We start from the raw sequence: 15,399 nt of genomic DNA, 5'->3' as shown, positions 1-15,399 counted from the left end.
ATATCGCACAGCTCACATGTATGTGCACTTTGTCTAGTGTTCCATTGAAAATACGATTTAGAGTCCTGGCCCAAAAATTTTTGATTAACTCCAAGCCTGAAAAATTTTTTGGACGAGATTTAAGATCCCTCCTCTCAGAGGATTCAGATTTTCCTACCTTGATCAAAGCAACAGAATTTTTTCACATTAAAGCTTGTGTAGTCAAAATTGAGTTTCAAGACAAAATACGAATAATTAAAATCTGCGATGTAAAAATAAATATTTACCAGGGTGAAAATAGGCAAAATGATGGAAGAAAAAATTTGAGTCATTTATTGACTGCCTTTAAAGCAGTTTTCGCCAAACACTTCAAGTGCCTTCGTTTAAAGATTTTGCTATTTCTAGCAGTCAAAAAAAGGCCTAGATACGTCAAACAGGACTCAAATTAAATTGCGTTAGAGTCCCTATCCCCTTATTTCCTTAATCTTTCATATCAAATTCATACTATCGCTTAAACTGGGCGAGGAAGATACTCCTCTGTAGCTCATGCAAAAGCAAATAAAAAATATTAATATCCTGAAATCTAAGGGATACTTATACATATTAGAAACATGCTACTTAGTTGACATTAATGCAAGATCTAAAATTTTCCAAAGTTTTGTTAGAGGGAAGATGCTACTAAGCACGTAGGTTAGGTCAAGTAAGAAGGACTAAACATTCAGAGACTGGAAGTAAATAACAGTAACATTCTTTTAAAAAAGGAATTGGTATCGAACTAATTAAGAGTTCTAGAACAGCAATCGGTACAAACTCAGTTTGCAGGCGATTGTACTAATGCTCATCAGGTTACAGTGCACATCTACTCATCTTCTTATTATATTTTGCTATGGGTTTTGGTTGGAAATGAACATGTAGATAGCTGAAAGTAATTGAGGCTTGAACTTTGCGGAGGCGGATCCAGCAATTTGGCAACACCAGATTCTCACCATTTAAACCTATGTTGAATAATCGATTCTTGTCGGAGCACCTGGCCCCTCCAAGAGTCGATATATTTCCATAGGTTTAAATGGAGAAAAACAGTGTTGCCAAATTGCTGAATCCGCCAATGGAACTTTGTTGATTGCAGCCATCTACAAACTGATTAATAAAACCTTCAAATCAGCAGGATCAGTCAATCTTGATGCTCATGTGCTACAATTGCTCATCTGCTACAATTTTAACTTCATATTTCAAGGTTGTCTATCTTACAATGTTCATTTTTTTCATTTCTTGGTTCTCATTGAGATGTCTTCGATTACAAAGATATCAGAAATACTGCCTAATTCCCTTCAACTACTTGTAACATCATATCAGTCATCGATATTGTTGCGGACAGGTTAACTGACAAGAAGTTAAAAATATCCTCTGATTTTTGTGCATTGCTATGATTGCTAACATTTTCTAGGATCTCCAATTTACTGATTAGAAAAGTCATTGGCGAGTGGGTCTATTGTTGCTGCCCGCTTTCTGTGAATGAATGGAAATAATTATGCATTTTAAGATGGAACTTTTTTTTTTTAACGTAATATCATGGAGAGTTACAGCTACATCGTTTTGAGATAATGAAGCATTCTGTTGTACAGGTAGCCTTGGGCTAGATACATCTACTCTATCTTTCAGCATTGTCTTCAATTTTGTCATTAAGGATTCACTTTCAGTGACCAGTATTTCGTAGAAAAAATCTACAACTTATCTGGGGGGAAAAAACTTCAAAAGAGTAACTCTGTGCAGGATAGTGCTTGTCACTGAATTGGTAGAAAAATTAAAATTAGGATACTTCAAAAGAGGAGGGGGGAAAAAGCAATGGAAGTCACATAAAAAAAAAGCATTGAACGAGCTCACTCAGAAAACATTTGCTTCAAACAATAACAAAGTTGCTGGAAAAACATTAAAACATTAAATTCATGCACCTTGAGGGCTTTCGAAAAAATTAGATGGATGCAATCAAAGACAAGACAAAAATACCTTAGACTTAAATCTGGTGAGGCACAGCGAATAACTGGACTTGGAGCAGGAGGCACAACACGCATCGCAAACCCTGCATAGTAGCGCCAGAGTGCAAGATAAAGATCACGCTCGGTGACCGGCTTTCGAGGAGGAGCTGAGCTCCTCAGAATTGATGCTCTGTTATCGTTGACAGGCCTGTTAAAAGCACAAAAATGGATCTTTCAAAAAAAATTGCTACCAAGGAAATTTCGATTTGACAGTGAGAGCAACAGAGAAGTAAAAAGCCAAATTAGAAAGAAAAAAAAAAAAAAATGTATCCTTGAAATAAAATAAAAACTACTAGCTTGTCAGGACAATAGCTTCGGAGTCTCCTGTCAGGTGCTGCGTGAATAATTATAACTAATTGCAAGACACCACAAGTTCATAGCTTTGAGAGTCACTCTGATAATTTTAGGGATATTGTTTGAAAGATAGTCCTTTGTTGGAGCAGTAGCTCAGCATTAATGGATAACAAACTTAAAAAAAACGTGTATTTTGATTGCTATATTGCTTAATTTCTGTACATATTTGATATCCTTGAAAGAATACCACACAACTTCTTTGCGTGAAATTTTCCAATTATATTCTTGACAGGATGAAAAAAGTTCACAAGAAAGTTAGGAAAATTAAAGTGATGGGTTGTCTTTCAAAGACATACCGTATGATAAAAAAACTACAACATTGAAAACAAGGAAACATTTCTTTCTTGTTACACCATTGATATACCTCCTTTCTATACTATTCAGAGAGAGTGCATTCACACTATGCACATATGTAGCACTCAAAGGGCGGAGGGTCTGAACAGGCTTTTTAGTTCATTGTATATAAGGAAAGAAAGCCTTAAGTTGAATGCTACATAAAAATCCAAGTTGAATAATTACATGATTACCGGAGGAGTCTGAGATTTTTGGTCAATATATCATCAAAAACCAATGAAAATGAGAGGGATTCTGCCCGAAGTTTCGTGATTTACAAGAGGCCTGTGTTAGAGCTATGGCCAGTCCCAAATACTTGGATACAAACAAACAGCAATGCTACTTTCATTATGAGGAAATATCTGATAACGCTCACAAAATTGACCGAAGGTAAAAAAAAATGTATACTTAACAGACCATGATTATGATGAGAAAAATATCTTTAGATGCAATCTGCCATGAAAAAGAAACATACAAATATACATAGATAAATAAAAATACTTACGTTGGATCAATGACAGCAAATAATGAATGAAGTCTTGAATAGACAAACGGCCATGCCTGGGTCACTACGCTCGGGCACTGTGACAGAACTCTGTCTCTTTCTAGGAAACCGAACAAGCAAATGCCCCAAGGATCTGTTCCACCGCTCATCAAGTTAAAGGAGGAACTGCTTTTTGAGCTATTCTCTTCTTGAACACCTGGGAAATTACAGAGCAAAGAATCAAAGGCCATTCGAAAAAAGAAAAATCAACCGATGGAAAGCCTAATACAAATTGTTACGAAGTATCACTGAACCAAACTTAATAAATTTGACATAATTGTTTTTTTTTCTTCCTACTCATCAGCATAGGAGTTTATCCTTACAATGGGAACCAAGAACTGAGAACTTGCAATCAGAATCTTAAAACTCAATCTGCAGTGGTTGTCTTTGCGAAACCTGAATTAATTTCATTTCATTTAAAAACTAATTGGATTACCTGCTGTCCATATAGATGAGCTTCTGTCCGCTATCCACTGCAAATCAATGACTGAGGCAGAAAGAGCAGCTGTCTTCTCTGCTGCAGGTAAATATGGAAGACATTTTTCCAGCACTTGTGGACAGCACTTATCAATTACGTCTATCACTGGTTGTTCTTTATCACAGCCTTATAAAAATAAAGATGTACAGTCAGTATTAACATCAATAAAGAAGAGCACTACGTGACGTATGTGGTTTACGATATTGTTGAAACTTTGGCAATTTTATGATTATTAAAACTATTGGTCAGTTGATCAAGCAGCAGCAGATACGTCTTTTCATGCTCAATAATCGACCGTTTATCTGCCGCCAAAGAAAGGCCTCTAACCTGTCTAAAAAGCTCAGCCACTGCTGCTCAACTTAACAATTGGCGAACCTCATAGCTAGATTCCACCTTTGTCTTCTTTTCTCCGCTGGACAAGCACAAAATTTCAAGAATCCTTCAAGAGGCTGAGTTTGAAAAAATTTACAATTACATAATATCAAAAACAAAAGCAAAAACAATTTTCATACAAAGCAAAGTTTTCTACTTTGTTTGCTCTCCACAGCTTGAATGAGTCAAACTAATTACAAATAAAAATGAAACAATTTATAGGAATAGAAGTACAATACGAGCAATATAATTTTGAATATTCATATGAAGTTTAACAGTGACCTGGAGTTTTTAGATAGGTGCTGATCAAGAGATGATTTCCGTTTTCTCCTCTTTCTCAACAAATTTCAGTGCTCTTTACCCTCTGTGCAATACCCATTGTTGGTGGAATATAAATAATTGATCCCTTCTTAAACTCCATTATTGTTTACTTCAGTAAACAATAAAAACATACTAAGGTAATTTTAATGAGGATAAAACATTAAACATGAAATACACTGAATAAAAAGCAGAGGATTACTCTAAAATCAAGGTTCAAAACTGAAAGAGCTAAATAAAAAATGCCACATTACCGACAGCTTTGATCAAAAATTTGACTTCACGCAATACATGAATTGCAAGACGCCGAGGGCACAGGCGACAATTACACAACATGACTAGAGCGAAGCCCTGAACATTATGGAAGACATTCATCAATGACTCATCTTTGGTAATCTGGAACAAAAAAAAGAAAACGAAACAAAATTAAACTCAGACGAGTACTCTACCTTCCTCCAGTGCCATGCGCCAAGAGCGCCTGAAGATAGAGGAGCTGGACCATTATGACATTAAAAGGGCAAATAAAGAAATATATTCATTTCAATTGACTTTTCCTTTACCATCAAAACCAAAGTTAATTATTATCATCTATACACAACTTCAGGGCGACAACGGAGATTGATCAGTTTATTGTAATTGCTCTTTTGCCATCTTCAATCCTAATTTTTGGCTTCATCAGAACAAACATCCTGAGAGGATACTAAGGATCATAGTATTTCTATTAGTTCTATTAGTTCTGGTATTTCTATAGTTTTTCTTTTTCTATTATTTTCCTATATGCAGAAAAGGAATCATAATAACCTGTGGTTGATCGACAGGACGTGAAGTGATTGAGTTGCGTAACGTATCTCCTTTGGTTGTTGGGCTGAGAGCATTTTTCCAGCTGGTTAAAAGCTGAAGAAGCATGCGCAATCCATTGTCCATAAGTTGCGGAGAGGTATCTTGAATGTCTCGAGCAAGAAACTGTGTAAATCCTATGCAGAAAAAATTTAACTTGTCTTAATAAAATAATACTCTTACTCATTACGAATACTTTTATTACCTGTTTCTTTGCAATTTGGTACATATGTGTATAAAATGTACATACTTTGGAGAGAGAGGGAATATAAAGGTTAATGATGGTGAAAACCAAAGCTCTACAACCCTTTCATTACGGCTAACGCAGCATCTACGAAACCCTATCCTCCCTGCATAATTTTCGCCATTACTCAAAAATTTCCATTGAGAAGTATTCATGTTTGTAGTTCTGTCTGTTGCAAGGGATTTGAACTTCATCTTTAACAGCTTTTTGATAAGGAGCACTCCAATTTGTTTGTATGATAACCGATCTCTATTGTACAGCATGCGCTTGCAGGATCTAGCCTGGTAATGAAAGAGTTAAAAAGCAACATTCTTCAATTTGATTCTTCTGCATTTAATTTTTGTAAAAAACGAGAAATAAAGGTAGATATGTTAATCCCATCACAAGAAAAAGTGTCACCAAAAATGAGCAACACATGAGACTGATCACCTTACAGGAAAACAAAATGGATGAATTCATAATGGCTTGATGAAACGTGACAAAAGTAAAGAAAACCCATACCGAGAATGACATCATGTCGCCAATCTGGAAAATCTATGACCAGAGTTTGAAGACTCTGATATGATAAGGCCCTCAGTTCTTCATCCATGTGAACTGTTAGTCGAGACAGTAAATCAACCAGTTCTGAGCCAGTCATGGCATCCGGAATAAGGCGAGGAACAGCAGCCACACAAGTTCTGAATAGGTCAATTCGAGGCTTCCTTTCACCAGTGATCATTTCGTCTGGCTCCTGGATAAGATAAGCACAAATATACATGCATTAAATTACTTAGTGACAGTTGTGGTGATTGGTAGATACCTCGGTTTGAAAAGAGCAAATTTTGCTGTTTTTTGCTCTTTTTTCTGGCTTGGCAAGAACAATTGGACCACGCACAAAAAACATGATGTGTCATTTGTTTCCCTATGCAGATAAGTGATTTTTTAGATGACTCAGAGATAGTAGCTCCCAACTGCAAAGTATGGTCCAATTCTCCAGGTCCAACACATTTGCTGTGAAAATGTTGCTGCTGAGACGATTTTAATCAATTTCTCAATCTTTTGGCCCATTTTCTTTGATCAAGAATAAAAGCATTTTACACAACATAATTCTGCAGCTAACTCAGAACTGCTTCATCCTAAATTCTCATTTTCCACAATTTACCTATCAATTAGCTATTGACCAAGATAGAAATGATGGTTGAGAGATGAGACTAATTTATGATGGTAACCAAGTGATTAAAAGAACTTAGGATTGATCCAAAATTGCACTTAATTTTTCCTAAGCTAAAGTTACTACTTCCATCCTATAAACTCTCTATTTGCAATACATTTTGGATAAAGGTTGTGTAAGGATAAGAGATCAGAAGAATACGTATTTATATCTACCTTGTTGACATTTTGTGTGCTGGTCATGGTGAGAGGTCGTCCATAATGTACGTCGAGAGCTCTCAATATATCTACGAAAACGCGTCTGACGTGAGGAAAATAAGGAGCCATTCCAATACTGCGAGCTGTATCTTCAGTGAGCATCTAGTGAACATCGAACATTTGATAAAATAAATATTAAATTTGCGTAGGAGGAAAATAACATTCTTAACATGTTTTTTTGTAGAAGGAATATAACATTCTTAACATGTTTTTTTGCTTGGGCTATTTTTATACAATTTCAGATCCTTAAAATGAAGGTCTTGCAGGACCTCAAACTTTGTTTGACCCCACCAGCAGTAGAATTTCAGTCAGTTTTGTGAAAGAAAAAGTTATAAAACATCCTGCAGGATGTGGGACCTCCATCTGGATTTTTGAATTATTATCGAATGACTTTGATTAACAAATAGCAATAGTAGGATAGGAATTCATATTTGGTCATTTAACAATTCAGCAATCAAGCCACTGGAGGTGCCAATGATATCACTGACACACTCATCTTTGACCTGCAAATTTATTATATTTGAGGAAGTGGAAGTAATGACAGTAAGAGTATAATTCGAGTATGACTGCCAGTACCTTATTCAAAAAAGTTTTCTTCACTCGGAGCGTACTCCCGGATGGAAGAGCACCAGAAGTTCTTGGCATTGGCGGCTCGCCTTCTTTTTGCTGTAAGCTGTCAGCGACCACTAGAAATGCTCTCAGACCAATGCTCATCCGCTCTGGAGTTAAAATCAACTTTATCGGTCGGCCAACTGACAGGAGGTCAAACACTATTTCCCTCATTGCAAAGTCAAGTCTCTCCTGGAAAAAAACCAAGAACCATTCTCAGCAATTCGTAAAAATTTACAGTAAATTCTTCTGAAGATACTAAAAAATCCAAGCAGAAATGATTCAAGACTTTTTAAAGGCTTCCCTGAAAAAAATTGAGAGGAAAAAGTTTCTCTTTTTGGTAATCAACAACGAAAACAATGTGAATTTAATAAAAAAATGTAGGTATTCTTGACAAGAATTTGAAAATTCACTCTGAGTTCTCCTCATCAAAATTAAAATTTTCCAAAATCTTAATCCTGGAGATTGTGAAAGAACAAAAGATAAACCTAAGAATACATAAGCAAAGACAAAAAATCTGCTGAATTTTGCATTTCCTATCTACTAACGAATTGGTGTTACTGCGATTAGTTATGTTACACATTCAATAAAGGAATGATTCCAGGAATGCAGAAAGTTCAAAGCCTTCCTATTTGAAAGACCCTGCATGTTTCAACATGTATTAAATTTCAAAGTGATCTTTCTTCTTTTGGATTCTTTTTCTTAGGATAAGGTGCAATTTTGCGGGTGAGTATTGCAGGATTTTTATGCTTGCCCAGATAGGCCTTCCTGTTTTCAAAATCCCTTCATGCAATCTATCTATTGTTGCACCTGACCTATTGGAGGCACAGTCAACAATTCTGATCAAACAATTCTAGACAAATTCAAAACAAAAAAAAAAAACAATTCTAGGAAAACCAAGTGAGCAGAACAAACTCTACCGTTTTCATGACTAATACAGACATTACATTGTTTTTCTAGAGATTATTGATACAAAATTTTGCGTTGAACTATTCCAACTTTTTAACTCTGTAAATTTTCCCTTGGCGGAGAATTTGCAAACTAGAGAGAGGAGAGAAGAAAAGTTTTACCTGTGCTATGAACTGTATAATTTTTACAAAGATGTTGAGAGGCGTGTCTCTTGGAACAACAGCTTTGGATCCTTTTGGAAACAGTGAATTGACAATACTTTGGAGGCGGGACTGAGTGGCCGAGTTACTCTCACACTTGATTCTTATCATATAAACCCAGAGAAGTCTGTACAAAGATTCTGAAAAATGATTCATACAATTACTGCATTTTTCATGATTAATTTATTTGAAAGGTTCCTCATTTGGTTTTTATGTGAACTCGATTATTATGACTAAGTGTGCTAAAGCACAAAGAGAAAAGAAAAATTAGAGTAGAGGAGAGAAATGAAAACTTCAAGATACAATTGAAAAACTCAAGAAAACTTTTTTATTTATTTATTGTTTTTTTTTGGTAAGGATTCTAGTCTACATAAATCTCCTTTATTCAGCAAAAAATGAGTGAAAAAAATGAACACATCGATCAATCCTCAATTTGAGAGGGACTTATATTGTTCGTCTTCTGGCCAATTTTACACCTGTAAAGTTTTTGCCTTTTGTCCCACTTCAGGACTTGGAACATTTTTAACCTAATTGAAGCATCAGTACTAGAGCTGTCTGCATGTACATCTGATGGTGCCATCTCTTTGACTCTGGAAATACTGTCACCAGACTTACATCATTTTTACACAATTTTTTATTTAGATTGAAGGAGAAATAATTCAGTCACTTCCAAATTGATGCATTCTGATAATATGATAAATGCCAGAAAGGGAGGGATAGCAGCTTGGAAGTCTATCATCAACTTGATGTTGAAGTAAGTTTGAAAGATTACTCCATAAGATAGAAATATGAAGCTTACCTAACGCAACACGTGATATTTTTGGGTCTCTGTTTTTCAGATGAGAGAGGCACATGGCTAGGAAATAGTGCCAGTTCTGAAGAAAAAATGTTTTTTGACTCACACAGAGCAAACATGTTACCAGAGGAAATAGGGCTAATCTATGCTTTGATTTGGTACACATGTCTAGTGTTTGTGAGTATAATGACTCCACAAAGTTTTTTAAACAAGGAACGTTCACTTCATTTTTGACAGTCTGAAACCAAGAAAAATAAGAATTAGTTCAAAGAACACTACTAATTACAAAGATTACAAATAAACCTGTCAGATCATAGAATTCAAGACCCTATCCATGGCCCTGACCCTAAGGTATTTCCGAGGAACTGCGATGGGCTCAAAGGGCTGACACCAGCAAACCAACGTCAGACACTGATGCATGACTAACAGTGAATGCTCAAACATTAGGCTAGCCAATTTTTGACGCTGGTTATAAACCATTACTTATAAGTTTTACAATAGCTCACTGCAGTTTGCTCCTTTTTTTTCTGCACATTTTTCTAGCGCCACAGAGACAGAAACATAAACACACGTTGACTCGCGACGTTTTAATTGAGGAAAGTGCTGCCAATTGGCAGTGAAAGTATGCATGTATACTCTCAGTAAGTACACCAATGTGAACAGGTTTTACCTTGGTTTTGAAGGTTATACCAGTTGTCTAGATCTAGAGTTTATTTTCCTCCTTCCACTAGCTCGATTTTATTTTTAACAGAGAAAATTTTTAAAAAATGGATACATGAGAAAGAATTTGGAAACATTCATTGCTAGTGAGTACTTTTTTAAAAGTGACTTTGAATGAATAGTTGCAACCTTGCCAGTTGAAGTTTTTTCATAAGATATTGTGAAAATTTCTATCACTTACAGCTGCTACTGGAACTAAAATTTCAACAAACAATCCTGCCAAAGCATGCTTGATATCTTTGTCTTTAACTTCCAAAAAATACTGGGCATTTTCTTGCATGAACTGGAATGATGCTTCAAACTCTTCAATAGGAACCATCTGTGGGAACAATCATTATTCACATCAGAATGACGATAGGTAAAGGAATAAAAACGATTGCCTGAACTTCAAAGGACCCTCCATTACCACTGAATCATTGTTTCTTCTTGCAAATGAGTAATGACTGTCGATAATCCAGTCATATTAACTTTCATCATAAAATCAAATCCCAACATACGATTGTTTTATTGAGAACAAGTGACCAATTCAAACTACATTTTATGCAAAACCATACTTTTTTTCTTTCAAAGGAGTTCAAAGAAGTCATGGTGAAAAAATAAGTAAAAATTACTGTAGATACAGCTCATGAGACACTTCAAGATAGGATGATGTAAAAAATTCTCTTCATTGAATATCTTACTTGGGAATTGACGTAAACCCTACACTTACAAATTCAAAAAGTATAAGGAATGAGCATTTTTCAATCTGCTGAGAATATTCACAATTTAATGTACACGGGCATTCTTTTGGAGGGAATGAAAATCTATTATGACAGGAAGTTTGATGGAGGAGTGGATAGTAATCTTCTTCTTGCTTTTAGATACATAATTCCTGAGAGTACTGTTCACATTCATTGATGATTAACATTAAAATTGATCTGCTTTGCAGCTGATAAATTAAATAATAAGAAAATCAAAATTACTCGATATGTATTACCTCAGATAATGTCGAAATGTATTTCTTCTGCATTAACAGGCAAAGCAATAAAAGATTTAATAATGAAAAAAAAAAGTAGTACTTATTGTGATATATTCAGTACACAGACATACTTTTATCCGAAAAAATTTCATTCCCATCAGCAAAGATACGATTGACTGAGAGGTGTGTGTTGATGGTTCCTTGGAACGCAACTCCTTCAACTGAGCAGTGAACTTTTTGCGTACGGAGGGGAATCTTGATTGAGCCAAAGCACCCGTAACTTCCGCATAAAGATCGGCAACCATGTGAATGTTATCAGCATTTGGACTATTCTGAGATCTGCAAAATTCGAGGTACAAAAGCTTAATACTAACCCACATAGCTTGATTTAACTAACAAAAAGCTACTCTGCAGTAAAGTTTTCAAAGATCATCAGAGTATCAGATCATCAGAGAGATCATCATATGTTACAGAGGACTGAGCTGAGCTAAGGAGGCTGCCTGCTGTTGGGTATTAACAGGAGGCACAATTGGATGGAAATGAGTACAAGATTTAAAGGGAACAGATGTAAGCTCCTCGGAACCTCATGTAGGATTATGATCCAATAGTTTTTATTTTTATAATTCATTAAGAATAATATGAGGAATCCTTACCCTTCACGGTACTTGAAATGTTTAAACGCTAAATTTTCGATGTAAGAAATAAGATCCTCATGGCCAGGATGAAATGGTAACTGACGCAAAACTTCAATCAATACTAGACAAAATATGAACTCGACTGCCAAATCACGACGCTCCAGGACGACATCCACTTCTTTCACTTCAGAATTTTCACCACTGAAAAAGAAAAAGGCAATTTGAACCAAATTAATGATAATAAGAAATTAAATCTTTTCCCCTCAGTTCTGGGATGCCACATCCATGAATTTGCAGCTAGAAGAGAATTAATTCTCTAAACAAAAGGCAAATTTCAGCGGGTGGATTTGGTCTACTTTTTTAACCAAATCGGCAGGATTGTAACCCAAGGAGGAAAACACTCCGCTGAGGTCAAGAACTAAACTCAGTTGCTTGATAAATTTTGGCCAAAATTTGCAGCCATCCACCGTTCCATTCCATCCATTCATTTTTGTAATTTTCTACTATTCAGTGATGAACTTATATAAACAAACGTGCAAGGCATACTCAAAAAAAAATGCACTATGAACGTCAACAAGCTCAGAAAATACATCATAAACCATGAGAACTACGAGACGGTACAATGACATAACTTCGACAGATGGAATGCTCTAGGAAATTGACAACAGTGGTGAAAAGATACACCTTGGTCAACGTTTAGAGTCGCATCACAAAAACTGTTGGTGTGATATTTCTTCTTTGAAACTTTATGTTTGAGACTCACTTTATCACACTTTGGAACTTACTTTCTACCACTATAATACATCATATCAGAAATTTGGAGGAAAAACATTGATGATTTTTCGTGACATGAAATATTTTGTCCTAGGGAATTTGGTGACACTGAAATGTTCAAATGATGTTCTTCCTTAGTGCAGCAGGGTAGTTTAGCCTCATAGTTATTTAAAACAGATTGGAAAGAAATAAGGAGTTGATAAATGCGCACCTCTTTCCTTTTGAGTCCACTTTATCTGATTTCTTAGCCTCTCCAGAGAACACTTCAGGAGGAGACATCTGCCGTTCATACCAAGCTAGTAATGCTCTTAAAATTGATGGTAAGCAATGCTCTGCGACTGAACCGAAAGCTGTTAAAAGTTGATCAAACTGACTGTCTTCCCCACGCTGTAGAACTTTAGATAAAGGCCGTTCCTGAAAAGTTACCGAAATATGTATTTGGCTTTCATAAAAACTAAAGAGTTCGGTTGATAAAAAGTATGTACCTTTTTTCAGAAATGTAAATAAACCAAAAAATTGAACTGAACTCAGCATTAAAACCTTCTTAAAATATCACAGTAATACTGAGCACTTGACAAAAGAGTTTAAAGTAAAATTACGGAATTATTCTGAGAAAAAAATTGTAATCTGAGTCGACTGATGATAAAGAAAACCTCAGGCAAGAAATCGTTGACCCTATAGTTATATATGCTTTGGAGTACTTTCAAAAGTTTGGAAGAACATATTATTCAGGAATAAAAATGAATGTCTCTGGATGTACTGCAATACTTTATAGTTGTCTCGTCTTTTCTAAACATCTTCAAACATTCAACATCAATTGAATGAGTGATGATTAGTTTATTTCTGCAAGTCAAATTTAAAGATCATACCAAATCAGCCATGACAGCTTCCATTTTCCGCTCAGCTTGAACAGTGAAATCAGTAAACAGAGTTCTCATGACATATTCACCAGGTCGAATATCCATGTCTACAAACGGATATGCTAGCCGTTCTTTTTGCACACCCCAAGGAAGAATCGTGGCAAAACTGCGTTGGCCGCTGTCAGCTGGATGGAGAGCAAAAATAAGTTAGTAAGATACTGCATACTCACAGTTTAGAAAAATGAACTTTGGAGTGCCTTAAAGACTGTCAATTTAGAATTTTTTTGAAGCAAAATACAAGGATTCAACTTCCCAATCTTCAGATGTATGTTTACGGACTAAAATGTTTAGGCAAATGATATAACTGTTTCTGAGGAGTTGGCTAAGGAAATTCATAAAATGATGCAAAAAAGAGGGGTGGCCGTAACTGCAGTTAGAACTTTGGGCTCTTATTGTCAAGAACTGATCTCGTAATGATTGCATATCGATGGCTGAAGAGCGAGATGACGTATCTCCGTTTGGGATATTGTAGACTTTCAGTCATATTTTCTCCTATCCTTGGAAAATTAGTCAATGTAATTTCTTGAAAATTCCTTGAATTTTATTCTCTAATTGTTCAATATTCTGTATAAATTTCAAGCTATAGAGTTGACTTGCTCCTCTTCAAAAAATAGACTACAAGCGGGGATTCTGAAACACCGCAATGGAGATATGGGGTGTCACTCTTTAGCCATCGATATGCAACATTGAGATAATTCTGTTCTCCAGGGGTTTGCTTTGTGACATGTGTCAGGTTCTCCAGGAAGCGGTGGAAAAAGAACGACGGACTTTGTAAATGAGACACACGTTTTATTCATCAAAAAAACTTAAAAAAAATATCGCAATACGAAAATCTAAATTGGCGTGAGCCATGCTATATCTGCCGGTCCCCTGAATGTCCTCTCCCTGTGAATTTCTCGCGTCAGCTGGGCGTCGCCCCATGTTGTCACATCGCTCTTCGTAACAGCTTAAATCTTCTCTTAGAGAGAGCTATCATAATCCTTCAAGCAACAGAAACTAAAAGGCCTACCAAAATTACAGCATAGAAAATAAAATGTATTGAATCTTTAATGGCTAGCCACTAAGAGGCCGATGTAATATTACCTGATGATGTGGAGCCACTTTGAAATCCACTGCTAACAGTGCTTCTTTGATCATTGTAAGAATCTGGTGCTGCGTTTCTCTCCCCATTTGTTTTAATAGAGCTAGTTGAGTCACAGGCACTGCTGTGACCTGTATCATTTTTCGATTCTGAAAGAGAAAAAGTGTCATCACAATATGAATAAATGTGCTGAAACTGAGATTAACTTGCAAACTACATTAGTGTGGAAGATTAAACATTTCCCGAAGATTCTTTGACGATTGCACATTAAAAATTGGGAATCTTAGTCAGTGTTTCTAACTCCAGTTGCATGAAAAGATATCAATCAATTGGAAGACTGGAAAATTTCATTTTTTGATTTACCAGTTCGTGACAATGTCACAATTCAATTTGTCCATGCAAACCTGAGACTCATCATTGAAAAAATTTGGGCGATTCATCTGGGATTCTGTATGAGTAGTATCGAATATTTCATTCGAAAGTATTGGTTAAGCCTCATCTGGACAACACTTAAAAGTAAAGCTTGCGAACCAACTTAATCAAAATGCATGTATTTCAGTTTCGTAATTGAGATAGATGATGTAAAACAAAAGACAGCAAAAATTCTATGATTAATCAAGACTAGGATCTAGAGGTAAAGACTTTCAGAAATGATTAATAGCTATTTGGTGGAGTACATGATATTAGTATGTATGTCCTTGTATGATAAGTCATCCTTCTTAATCACCGATTGTAACTTTCCCCACCCTGAAGCCGTATAATCTCAGATGAGCAGCAGATGAGAGCAATTCTTGAAACAAGCTCTCCAGAGAATGTCCTTCCTGTTTTTAGAACTTTGTTACTATTGGTATCGCCAACAAGCTTATAAATTCGAAATCCGATCCTGTAAAGAGAAATT

The 15,399-nt window shown here is 35.8% G+C and overlaps 1 protein-coding gene across 3 annotated transcripts in view; it reads right to left on the bottom strand.

The window, feature by feature from the left end:
- Positions 1–15,399, bottom strand: part of fry (microtubule binding protein furry) — a 41,914-nt gene that overhangs the window by 26,246 nt on the left and 269 nt on the right. For all 3 annotated transcript variants that reach the window (XM_019061957.2, XM_019061959.2, XM_019061960.2), the window contains exons 2-17: positions 14,504–14,650; positions 13,370–13,545; positions 12,712–12,914; positions 11,745–11,927; positions 11,223–11,430; positions 10,315–10,452; positions 9,417–9,651; positions 8,579–8,757; positions 7,476–7,700; positions 6,858–7,001; positions 5,994–6,222; positions 5,213–5,385; positions 4,666–4,807; positions 3,680–3,847; positions 3,205–3,400; positions 1,984–2,160 (exon numbers count right to left, since the gene is read on the bottom strand). In XM_019061957.2, the coding sequence (XP_018917502.2) occupies positions 1,984–2,160; positions 3,205–3,400; positions 3,680–3,847; positions 4,666–4,807; positions 5,213–5,385; positions 5,994–6,222; positions 6,858–7,001; positions 7,476–7,700; positions 8,579–8,757; positions 9,417–9,651; positions 10,315–10,452; positions 11,223–11,430; positions 11,745–11,927; positions 12,712–12,914; positions 13,370–13,545; positions 14,504–14,650 (2,923 nt within the window). The remainder of the gene's footprint in view (positions 1–1,983; positions 2,161–3,204; positions 3,401–3,679; positions 3,848–4,665; positions 4,808–5,212; positions 5,386–5,993; positions 6,223–6,857; positions 7,002–7,475; positions 7,701–8,578; positions 8,758–9,416; positions 9,652–10,314; positions 10,453–11,222; positions 11,431–11,744; positions 11,928–12,711; positions 12,915–13,369; positions 13,546–14,503; positions 14,651–15,399) is intronic.

This window comes from Bemisia tabaci, chromosome 3 (assembly GCF_918797505.1).
Source record: "Bemisia tabaci chromosome 3, PGI_BMITA_v3".
Taxonomy (NCBI): Eukaryota; Metazoa; Arthropoda; class Insecta; order Hemiptera; family Aleyrodidae; genus Bemisia; species Bemisia tabaci.
The sequence above is the reverse complement of the archived record's forward strand: the minus strand, read 5'-3'. Positions and strand labels throughout refer to the sequence as shown.